The sequence below is a fragment of the Triticum dicoccoides genome, chromosome 4A, assembly GCF_002162155.2.
Source record: "Triticum dicoccoides isolate Atlit2015 ecotype Zavitan chromosome 4A, WEW_v2.0, whole genome shotgun sequence".
Taxonomy (NCBI): Eukaryota; Viridiplantae; Streptophyta; class Magnoliopsida; order Poales; family Poaceae; genus Triticum; species Triticum dicoccoides.
Window position 1 is genome coordinate 707,538,472 of NC_041386.1, and position 12,087 is coordinate 707,550,558.

The 12,087-nt window shown below is 43.9% G+C and overlaps 2 protein-coding genes across 2 annotated transcripts; both read left to right on the plus strand.

Annotated features, from left to right (window-relative positions):
* Window positions 1-2,552: 2,552 nt before the first annotated feature.
* Window positions 2,553-3,466, plus strand: LOC119289810. Its single transcript, XM_037569023.1, has 2 exons — window positions 2,553-3,084; window positions 3,222-3,466. The coding sequence occupies exons 1-2, from the start codon at window positions 2,590-2,592 to the stop codon at window positions 3,291-3,293; spliced, it is 567 nt and encodes a 188-aa protein (XP_037424920.1). The 5' UTR covers window positions 2,553-2,589; the 3' UTR covers window positions 3,294-3,466.
* Window positions 3,467-10,167: 6,701 nt separating this feature from the next.
* Window positions 10,168-11,567, plus strand: LOC119284169 (aspartic proteinase nepenthesin-1-like). Its single transcript, XM_037563404.1, has one exon. The coding sequence runs from the start codon at window positions 10,168-10,170 to the stop codon at window positions 11,518-11,520; it is 1,353 nt and encodes a 450-aa protein (XP_037419301.1). The 3' UTR covers window positions 11,521-11,567.
* The last annotated feature ends 520 nt before the right edge of the window (window positions 11,568-12,087 follow it).

Here is a 12,087-nt window from a genome sequence, read left to right on the forward strand (position 1 = left end):
TACACAAATACAGCCTAATTATGTGATCAATTAGAAAGGAAAACCATCTAAAGATCACCACTAATAGGAAAAAGGCTAGATAGCTTGAGAACATTACTCTTCCTACAACTAACATGACCAAATTACAATAAGAAACCTTTAAAGAGATGACATATGCAACTATGGTTAGCATGTCTTCCAACAAACTACATAATGCCTTTTGACAGTTCCCTTCATGATCACCATGTTTGTAACCGTAATAGTTATTAGATATTATAAAAGGTTGTTAAATTTGTGTAAGGAAAATAAAGTGTTAAAGTTGTACTTGAGATGTAAAATGTAGTGCAGGTGTGAACTAACATATACACACCCTACGTCCCCAAATAGATTGAGTATAAGTTCAGTTAAAAAATCAACTATTTCTAACTTTACAAGAAATATAAACAACTACAATATTTTAATAAATACTACATTATGACAATGTATGTAATGGTGGATTTGACACGCTTTATCCATATCTACGGTGAAAACAAAATAGCAACCACAACAATATGTAGAGGTCAGTAACAATAGTAAAAGTCACATATCATGCACAAAACACAAGCACTAGTACTTGCATTCGTAATGCTATGTCGTAGGATCAACAAACAGAGGTAGTGCAGGGATTCTATAGTTACGGATATTTTCCTACTGGCTGCCCTGCTAATCCCTTCACTAACTTTCCACTAATCTCTCCTAAATTTCCCCGTGGACATCTTCCTCCGACCAGATGTTGTCACCTCCTTATGTAAGTTTAATTCTGCAAGATCGGTCCATAGATGTAGCACTACTCAGGTGAGTGCATGCGATAGGATCAGAGATGATTGAATCCTATATCGGTACAACACCATGACGACGACGTGGACCTGTCGTGGCCGAGGAGACCGGGAGTGTTGAGGGGTGCTAGATCTGGCCAGGAATTAGCTAGGTATGGTGGCGAGCGGGCAAAATAACCATGGGAAGCTGGACCAACGACGGCTCAAATGGGTCGCGCCTTAGGCATCTCCAACGCTGACCTTTTCTAACCAACTAACTCAGAGATGGTCTTACAAACGTAGCCCATGAAGGATAGATACCGTCAATCAGATATTAACCCATATTGTATTCATGCCCATTGATAGTGTACGTAGTTGTAAGGAGGAGTTTTTGCTTCAGTCAGCCAAACAAACAATGGAGACCGCTGCAACACATTTATGTCATTGTGAGACCAGGACATGCCAAATAAAGCGTGTCAAATCCAAAGATCTTGAGATGCAACTGCTTCAAGAATAATGGTGAGCTTCTTAACATGATCTTAATATTGTCCTTGTAGAACTTATGGCTAGTTCTTCCATCTTCAATGCATGCAGTTAAGAGATCCGGGCAAACCTAGCCACCCACTTACTACGGACATTGCCAAGAGCCTCTCGGTGTCCGCGACAGTTGGTTATCTCAAGTACTGAGGTCCCAACACCGAGACCAGGAAGTAGCAAATCCGACCATGGCGTCTCCGCATGTGCTTTCGGACATCCGGAGGTATTCGTCCCACGAATCTGCAGTCATGCCATATGCAGGCATCCACGATGCAGCTATGCACTTCTGATAACCAGAGAATCCAATACTTCCAACGTCATCCTTGTTCAAGATGAAGTAGTTATGAAAGGACCGAACGTCATGGTAGAGGCGATCAAAGACATTTTTTCGCATTCGAAAGCGCCAGCGAAGATTGTCAGGGAATAGGGCATCGGGGCAAACTAGTCATCCATCATCATCAAATGGCCCCGTGCCCTATTCCGATTGAGCACTAGATGACCCTTGATCGATCCCTTAAAATGAGAACATGCTCTTTCGCTTGCTCCGCGTCTACAAGGACCGCCGCATAGTTATCGTTTCATCCGTGTAATCCTCCTTGTGGGACGACACAATGTAGTGCTCGTATAGGCACTCCATATCCGAATTCATTGTTTCATAGGAGGGACAAGTAATTTAGCAAGGGCATTTCACCAAACACTTGCCGGACTTGGTGGCTACTGTAGAGAGAATGGTACATGCGCGGTGATGGATGAATGAGATGTAGTGCTGGGCCACGCGAAGACACGTGCCATGCATGCCTTGGTGATCAGGTTGTAGTGCTGGGCCACGCGAAGAGTTTGGCCGAACGTTGTGCACTTGTGCTCGTGCCGAACGTATGCGTGCGTATAGCTAGCGGGAATCGTATCAAGCAGGTGTGGTTTGCCCGTGCGTGTGTGCATGCATGTTTCCCTCCTTGAAGGCTTTGTAACCTGCCCTGGTTGATTGATGGAAAAATGGACAAGATCTGTCCAAGAGGCGTCAGCCGATCCAGCACCAAAATACTTGCGTATGTGTCCATCAAGGTCGGACGTTGTGACGTACATGCACACACGCCGGTCATCGCCCTCCGTCGTGCATGCTCATGTAGTGGTTCAAAAGCGAGAGGCACAGAGGCCCGCCACCTTGCTTAGAGGCGAGGCTATCTTCCTCTGTCTATAAATTAAACGAAAATACACCAGCTTCGTACTAGTGCACTCCTCAGTCCCTACCATCCTTGTCGACCCGGCGCCGGAGAGTAAGATGACGATGATGGCCTACGGAGGATGGGGAAGCAGCAGCACGGCGCCGCCGCCGCTCACGCTGAAGCTCCAGGTGAACACCCGCACCAACCGCGTGGTCTGCGCCGAGGCCGAGAAGGACATGGCGGACTTGCTCTTCTCCTTCGGCAACATCCCCCTCGGCGCAGCCGGCAGGCTGCTTGGCAGGGGCTCCATGGGGAGCTTCGGCAACTTGTCCCAGAGCCTCGGGGGGCTCCACGCCTCCTACATCATCGACCAAGACGCCAGGGACGCCCTGCTCGCGCCCACGGGCCGCGGCCTTCTCCTGCTTGCCGGCGGCGGGTCGTCGTCGTCGTCGTCTGGCGGGTTCGTGCGGGGGGCCGTGACCTACACGGTCATGGACGACCTCACGGTCACCCCCATGTCCGTCATCTCTTTGGCCACCATCCTCAAAAACAACAAAATCAAGGACATCGGCCACCTCGAGGAAAGGCCTGTCCTGGTGGGACCCACTGAGGTAACGAGGATGAAACTACTATGGCTACTATCATGTCAAAAAAAAAAAAAACTATGGCTGCTGCTGCTGCTGCTGTTGTTAGTACAAATCCAATTTTGACCGAGCTGAGTTACTGGATATTATATGATGTTTTTTAGGCTCTGGAGTTACTGAGGGCGTCACTGCAGTCCAAGACCGTACTCACCGACGTCTTCCTTAGGAGGGCCTGAAGCGCAACCTTGAGAGTGAAGAATCCATCCTTGCGATCGCCACCAGAATTCCTTGCCGTGTCGTTGAGGTGTGTGCATGCGCGCGTGCGCGCGTAGCCTTTGGTCATATGGCGTGTGTTTGTGTTAGCTACATGTGCCCGTGAAATCTGTGTTTGCTACTTGAATGAATAAAGTCAAGGAATTATCATAAAGGTGTCTATTTCATTAGTTGCATGGATTTTCTTTAATTTTAAAGTCGCATTTGTAATATCTTGGAACGGTGCTCAAGACTATCCTCCTCTCCTGGCCACTTCATATGTTAATGAAAATCAAATGATTTCAGAACATGAAGCAATGTGATTAAATCACCACTACTTCGCAGTTTTTGGTGGTCAAAATTTACAAATATATTAGACGGCTGAGAACTAGCGACTTCCACGTTATCGGCCTGCTCCGCAAAAATGATGCTATATATATCCATGCTCTTGTCAATGTGTTGTCGATCCGACGGACCTACCCCCACGTTGCCTCATTTCCCCTCGCAAAAACTTATAATACTATAAACAAGTTAGCCGCAAACCAACATGTAGTTTGATGGTTAGAAGAACAATAGTATCCCAGCGTATAAGGTACAAGTTCTAGACTTGACATTGATGCACGCATTTTCTTGAATATATTTTAGGTCCTCCAATTATGCGGTTGGAGATGTTCCCGTCGACTAAAGAGGTGTCTGTCGCGACTTCGTCAATCTGAAGATGATGTGTCGGCTCAATTTCTCAGAGGTACTCATATGGGTAGGGTGTGTATGCGTGTGTTCATAGGGGTGAGAGTATAAATTTCTACATCTGTACTAAAAATTATCGGAGGACTTTTGTTGACGGTCGGTAAGTGCTATAGAAACACATTCACATGCGGCTAGTGTAGGCGTAGGTGCCCTTATTGATCAACAAATGTGTTGTGTCCTCTGTTGAAAAAGATGCCACGGCTAGGCGGCGACCAAATCCCTCACCTAGGCGAAGATCTTCCAAATTCATGAGCTTACACATTTGTGTAAAAAATAAGTAATATTTTTGAGTTCACGGACATTTTTAAGTTTGTGAACTTTTTTTAAATTCGAAAACGTTTTTCAAATTTGTAAACATGTTTCGAATGTGCCTACATTTTTTTTCATTTTGTGGGCATTTTTAAATTAATTAATACCGACCGAAAGAAAATATCCTTATCTTGTTCCCACTTACACATCTCAGTCCTACTTTTCTTTTTAGAATCAGTCCCATTTTTTTTAACAGAACACAGTTTCAGCACATATTGTTTATTTCTCTAGAACAGGACCGACCGAGCAGTGGAACGGTGGATGCGAACGGGGCCAACTAATGGGCTAGACGTGAGCGTGAGCGACGCCCAGTCGCGTTTTGTTTTGTTCTTTGTGCCATAGCAGGCCCGGCCAGTGAGTTTTAAAAACAAAGTCCAATCTATCATAATGTGGGCTGCTATCTGCCGCGATACAGATGGTTCATATCTGGGTTCTTCTGTTTTGCTCATACATGGACTCATCAACCCTCCTACGCTTGAAGCTTTGGCATGTAGGGAAGCTCTTTCCCTGGCACAAGACCTTGCGATGCAACATATTCAGGTGGCTTTCAATTGCAAGCGGGTTGTCAATCAGATTCATCAGCAGGCTGGAGGGAATTATGGTTTACCTTTTGCAATTTTGGGGTTTGAACCTCGAGCTTCAAATTCCGAAGCTAGCTGATAACATAGCTAGATATGGTGTTCTTCTTCCTCATGGAAGGCATCTGTGGTTGGGATCACCTTATGACCCAACAATTATCCATGTAAACATTATTCTTGATCAATAAAGACTAGCTATGTTTTGCTATAAAAAAAGCAGGCCACGCGTTGCTGAAGACTGAAGCGGAGTTCTTCGAGACAAAAAAAGGGACCCTCCAGCCTATTCCATTTGATACATCCGAAGCAGTTGCTGCAACTTACCGAATGCTATCGGAACCTCTGAACCATACCCACTCTGTAAGTTTCTTGAAGTGTCAAAAACGTCTTTTTTTTTGCATATAGTGGTTGTGTGCATCAATTGATTTTAGAGGCTAGGAATTGATCCCCTTTTCAGAAAACAAACAAATGGTACTTAGGATAGTCACAACGAGTACAAGCACCCAGATCCAGATCTGGGCGTTGTCACTACCAACAGCAAAGAGTGAGCCTGAGCTACCCATCTCTACACGCTGCCCAGACGACCAAGAGGCGTAGCTACAACCGCCGTCATGATGCCCGACAGAGAGCCAACCATGCAGTCCACCATCCGCGGTTGTCGGCCCATGATGCGGCTTGAAACTGCGTCGGTATTTCCCTAAAGAGGAAGGGATGATGCAGTACAATTACGGTAGGTATTCCCCTTAGTTATGAAACCAAGGTATCAATCCAGTAGGAGGTCAGACCAAGCTATGTAAACGGTACCTGCACCCAAAGAACAAATACTTGCAACCCAACGCGTAAGAGGGGTTGCATATCCCTCCTCGAACAAACGATAGATTGGTTTGTATGATTTTGGATAAATAGATCTCGCAATAACACAAAATAAAATAAAGAAAGAAAAAGTGCAGGAAGGTATTTTTTGGTTTTTGGAATAATAGATCTGAAAATAAAAGCGAACAAAAATAGATAGAAAAGCAATATGATAAAAGATAGTCCTATGGGCCGTAGATTTCACTAGTGGCTTCTCTCGAGAAAATAGCATACGATGGATAAACAAATTATTGGTGCGCAATTGATAGAAGATCAAATAATTATGACGATATCCAGACAATGATCATTGTATAGGCATCATGTCCAAGATTAGTAGACTGAAACGATTCTGCATCTACTACTATGACTTCACACATCGACCGCTATCCAACATGCATATAGTGTATTAAGTTCATGAGAAATGGAGTAATGCAATAAGAACGGTGACATGATGTAGACAAGATCTATTCATGTAGGAATAGACCCCATCTTGTTATCCTTAATAACAACGATACATACGTGTCTTGCTGCCCCTTTTGTCACTGGGAAAGGACACCGTAAGATCGAACCCATCACAAAGCACCTTTTGCCATGGCAAGAAAAATCGATCTAGTTGGCCTAACTAAACCAAATATTCGAAGAAGAAATACGAGCTATAAGTAATCATGCATATAAGAGATCAAAAAAACTCAAATAACTTTCATGGATATAAATATGATCATAAATTCAAACTTCATCGGATCCCAATAAACACACCGCAAAAAATCATTACATCAAATAGATAGCATGAAACAATCAAAATTATAAATATGTTGGAGACGTATTAGCCCGGCATCCATGTCCCAAGATATCGCTAACCGTCCATATCACAGTGCACTTACCCCGATAGGAAGAGCAGAAGGCACCCCTTGCGCTCCTGGCCCAACATCAGCCATCGGGTTCAAGTCAATGCCTCCACCATACGAGGCGCTCACGCCTGGGTCCCCAGCTAGTCTCATTGGACGCAAAGGTGAGGGCAGGGGGGAGGGGAGGGCACAACCCAATGGGTGTCGATGCCGTCGTCGAGCAAGCCCCAGCCCAGGCCATCTGATCTTGGCCTATGTGAGCTCGAAAGCTGCCACATCTGTGGTCATCAGTACCGATCCACCAACAGTACACAAACACTAAGGGAGCCAGACTCGGACCAACGCTACTAACGAGCAGCAGGCCAGGATATACAAATGTATATAAAAAATGTTTTGAATGTATATGAAAAATGTACAAATATGTATGATTTTTTTTATCAAATCTTTTAAAAATGTTCCTTATCAAATCTTTTATGTAGACTTCAAAACATATATTTGAGAAAAATGTTAATCCTATACTTCCAAAATGTTAAAAGAGTATAAAAATGTTTCCTATTTATACAAAAAAATGTACAATCCGTATGAAATAAAGTAGACATCAAAACATATATCTGAAAAAAATGTTTAAAATGTATTTGAAAAATGCTAAACATGTATAAGAAAAATGTTTCTTAAGTGTACCAAAATTGTACAATCTATTTAAACAAAAAAAGACATCCAAAGGTATATCTGATAAAAAAAATTGTCTTCCAAAATTTTTAAATAAGATTAAAAGAATATTTCTACTGTATACAAAAATGTACAATTTATATGAAAAAAGTAGACCCCAAAACATATTTAAAAAAATATTAAGCATATATATATTTAAATTGAAAATGTACAATGTGTAAGAAAAGGTACAAAACCAAGGAAACCCAGAAAGAAACAAAGAAAACTGACAGAAAAAAGAGAAACCGATCCAAAACAGTGCACATAATGAAAAAAAATGCCGAAGAAAACCATAAAAATAAACAAATAAACCGAATTGAAACGGCAGAAAATAAAATTCAAAGAAACCAATGCAAAACAGTGACACAATGAGGAACCTATAAAAATGAATAAAGAAACCTTAAGAGAACCATAGGAAGAGAACCATAGGGAAAAAAAAGAGATGACAGAACCCAAAAAGGGAAGCAAAACAATGAAAGTGAAAGAATGGTGCTACATTATGGGACGAGACAGTACCGTAGCGTCCCCAAATTCCCTGAGGCGAGAGAATCTTATATCTCGCTATAAGCTAGCCCTAAAAAAGACTAGATATTGATCTTGCGGTCCGCATAGATTTTTTTTTCAATTTTTACCTTTGTTTTGTTTCTTCTTGATTCATTTTTCCATTTACTATGATATTATTTTAAATTTTCTTTTTTCCTTTTTGTTTCTTGTTTTTCTTTTATCGGTTCTCTTTTGTTCATCGTCCATTTAACAAAGTGCCATAGTATATTTTTCAAAAGTATTTGTCATATACTTAATGTATTTCATAAAATTTTATATTGTAGTTAAAAATATACATCTTATATTTCAATTATTCATTGTAACCCTGCAAAAAAATGTTCATTGTGTTTTAAAATAAGTGTGTCTTGTTTTTTAATAGTTGTTCATCTTGTATTAAAATATGTTCATATTGTATTTCAAAAATATTGACCTTGTATTAGAAATATGCATCACATATTAGAAATTACTCAGTGTGTACTAAAAAAATGTCATCATGTATTAAAAGTTACTCATCGTATACCAAAAAATATTACTGTTTTATATAGAAAAATGTACGCCATGTATTAAAAAACCATTCTCCGTGTATGTGTATTACAAAAATATTCATCGTGTAATATAAACAATTATCATGTATTACTGTCTTGTTTGTTGTGTGTTTATAAAATGTTCATGCATTTTCAAAGGCAACATTGGAGTAAAACCGCAAACAGATGGTTCAATGATCATCTCTAGAGAAGAAGGGAGTGAGACAAACGGCAATATATTAATGCAACACAACATACGGGTGAGGGCCTTTTATAGAATGAGGATGGCTGAAGAAAAGGGTGGGAGATAAGAACATGAAAGAAAGGGTGGGGAAAATGTGGCGGGAGAGGCAAAGTGGGAAAATGTGGTGAGAGAGAATGGATGAGGAAAAAGTGACGGGAGAGAAATGGTGGAAAAGAGAGAAAATAAAATAAAAGAAAGAAAAGAAGAAGAACAAATAATGAAAGAATACATAATGAAACAAAAATATTTGCCAACTGCTATTTGTTTGGCACTCGAAAACACCTGCCAAGGGGCTGTTAAAAAAAAGAAAGCTCTTCCTTGAATTTACTTTATTTTTATTCCTTTTTCTTATACTACCGGGGGGAAATGAAAATATAAAACATCCGCCGAGTACCGCCTAAGATCATCTACAAAAGCCTTTTGATTTGCACTCAGTTGCTATTTTAGCAATCTTGGCAAAAAAAACCTCCTCCAACAGCCTTTGTATAAGTGGCCCCCATCAAAATTTTACAAATCTTGCTAAAACTAGCCTCCCACTTTGCATATTTGCAAATCCATCTGCCACTTGCTAAATTTTTAGCAAGCCTTTTGTAAAAGTGGTCTCCTTCATATTTTTGTCTCAATGACTAGTGGGCCAGGGTGTGATGTGTATGTGTCTGTGTGCTGCGTGTGTGCGTGTATATGTGTACACGAGTTGTGCTAGTATACGTATACATATATGTATGCTAGTGTGTGTTCTGCTACTCATTTAGTTTTGTCGGGTCGGTATGTACATGACTTGTACTATGATCCTTATGATATAAATGAGACACTTATATCATGCAAAAAAGAAAATTAAACCCCGATGTCATTGTGTGTTTTGTGCAAGTACAGCAATCCAATATACAAAGGCTATCAGAGCAAAAATACATGTTGGCTTTGTAAATCCTTTCTCTCCTTTTTCCTATCACTGATTTTTAGCAATTTAATATACAAAGGTTGTTGGAGATGCTCTAACAGGAACTCCGAAAAGATATGGTAGACTGGTTCCATTCATCTAGTGCATACAGTCATGGAAGCTACCAAGAAATGCTTGTAAGTTGTAACTCAAAATGATAAGCAACTAAATGCGACCATCTCAAAACGGGTGCAGCGTTTAGGTATAGGTCTCTAATTTTGACCACGTTCTTAGTTGTCACACCAAACCTGCAGCTAAATTGTCACGTTCTGAATGATGGGAATTAGCAGCGTGTTTAGCTACGCACCTTCACATGGTTTAATTTTGTACATGCTCTCAAACCTCTGGCTGCTAGGGTTTGGATCCTAGCGCTTAATTAATTTTGGGTTTCTGCGGTTTGGGCTGCTGGATTAAGTTGATCTGACTTGGTCTTATATGAAGCGATTCCAGACGCGGCCGTGGTATTGATAGCCTTGACCTTGAGACGGCGATCGACGCCGGCGACCGGTATATATAGAGATATGCAGCCGCGCCGGAGGTACACAAATATATCTTCACATCACAGTAGAAAAATATGGCGCCAAGAAGGAGCAGCGCAGTGGCCGTCACGCTGGTAGCTTGGCTACTTGTGCTCCAGGTACTAGTCCTGTCGCCGGCGCCTGCTGCGGCGGCGCCGGCGAGGGTCTCACCGGGGGCGTTCAAGCAGGTGTACACCTTCTTGTTCAAAAAGGCCGCCAAGTCGGGCACGACTGCGCTGATCAAGAAGCGACGTGGCAACCGCAACGGCGACCAGCTGGGTAGCGCGGCCGCCGACAACGCCGGCTACGTCGTCCTCTACAACGTCTCCATCGGGGCCATGGCGACGCAGCAGAACAACGTCTCCGGCGTCGTGGACGTCCTGAATGACTTCGTCTGGACCACGCGGTGCCCGGCGGCGCCGGTCAGGATCCCATGCGCCAGCCAGACGTGCCGGAGCGTGATCAACACCACCGATGCCTGCGGTGGCGGCGACGCCAGCTGCGGGTACGTCTACATGTACGGGCAGGGTATCAACACCACGGGCTTCCTCGCCAACGAGACGGTCGGCGTGGGGAGCATCGCCGGCCGCGCGTTGTTGGGGTGCAGCGCCAATGACAGCACGCTGCCCCTCGACGGCGAGTCCGCCGGCATCGGGTTCAACAGGGGCCCACTCTCCCTCGTGTCGCAGCTCAGCATCTCCCGGTTCTCCTACTTCCTGGCAACCGACGAACCTGGGAGCTCCGACTCCGAGAGCGTCGTGCTCCTCGGCGACGCCGCCGTGCCGCAGACCAAAAGCAGCCGCTCCATGCCGCTGCTCCGGAGCACCGTCTTCCCTAACTTCTACTACGTCAAGCTCACCTCCATACAGGTCGACGGCGTGGCCCTGAGCGGCATTCCCGCGGGGGCGTTCGACCTCGCAGCCGACGGCAGCTCCGGCGGGGTGGTGATCAGCACGCTCTCCCCAGTCACCCTCCTCCAGGCGGCAGCCTACGATGCGCTGAGGCAGGCCTTGGTGAGCAAGGTAAGGTCGGAGCCCGTGAACGGCTCCGCGCTCGCCGGCGGCGCCTTTGACCTATGCTACAACGCGCAGTCCGTGGCGGCGCTGACGTTCCCCAAGATTAAGCTGGTGTTTGACGGCGGGGATGCGCCGGCAATCGAGCTCACGACGGTGCACTACTTCTACAAGGACAACGTCACCGGGCTGCAGTGCCTCACCATGCTGCCGACGCCGGCAGGTGTACCATTCGGCTCTGTCCTGGGAAGCATGGTGCAGGCGGGCACCAACATGATCTACGACGTCGGCGGCGAGACGCTGACGCTAGAGGAGGGCACGGCGGCGCCGGCGCCCTCCCAAGTATCGCTCATGGCGATAGCCCCTCTGCTCCTTGCTTGGGTACTCCTCTTCTAAACGGTCATCTCATATTTTACTGTTCCATATTCTTGCATTGTTTCACCAATGTGGTGTATTTACTTTTTATAGATTGTACAATCAATGTTGTTTTATGGCTAAATAAATATGTCATGTAATTGTGTTTGTAAGATGCTTGTGCCAGATTAAAATGAATATTAAATATTACTACCTCCTTGCCGGTTTACAGGCCTTACCTCAAAATTTTGTTTTTCCATTTTATGAGTCTCATTTCTATTGCTCTCCATCACACGCTCAGATATCAAGGTGCATTAAATCACTACATGCGATGATTAACAGAAAACTCACCAATGCATGTAACACTTCTTGTTTATTTATTGGCCATGCATGCATGCATTACAATTAATGTATTGACAAATACATCTTATTTTTTAGGAAAGCGAGCGCATTAATTGAGTACTTCTGCAAATTTCAAACATTATTCCATCATGTATCATCTCTGCTCCTGGTTGGGGAGTTGGTAGGTGGTATCGTGGTTTCCTACCCCCACCCCGACCTCTATCGAAGGGAATCGTTCCCCCTTGCGACCGGCACTCCATATAGCCC

What these genes read in the sequence shown, in the direction of transcription:
- LOC119289810 (XM_037569023.1), top strand. Translation starts at nt 2,590, where the DNA reads ATGACGATGATGGCCTACGGAGGATGGGGAAGCAGCAGCACGGCGCCG. An exon ending in TCCTGGTGGGACCCACTGAG is followed by an intron (nt 3,085 to 3,221) that starts GTAACGAGGATG and finishes GATGTTTTTTAG; the next exon opens with GCTCTGGAGTTACTGAGGGC.
- LOC119284169 (XM_037563404.1), top strand. Translation starts at nt 10,168, where the DNA reads ATGGCGCCAAGAAGGAGCAGCGCAGTGGCCGTCACGCTGGTAGCTTGG.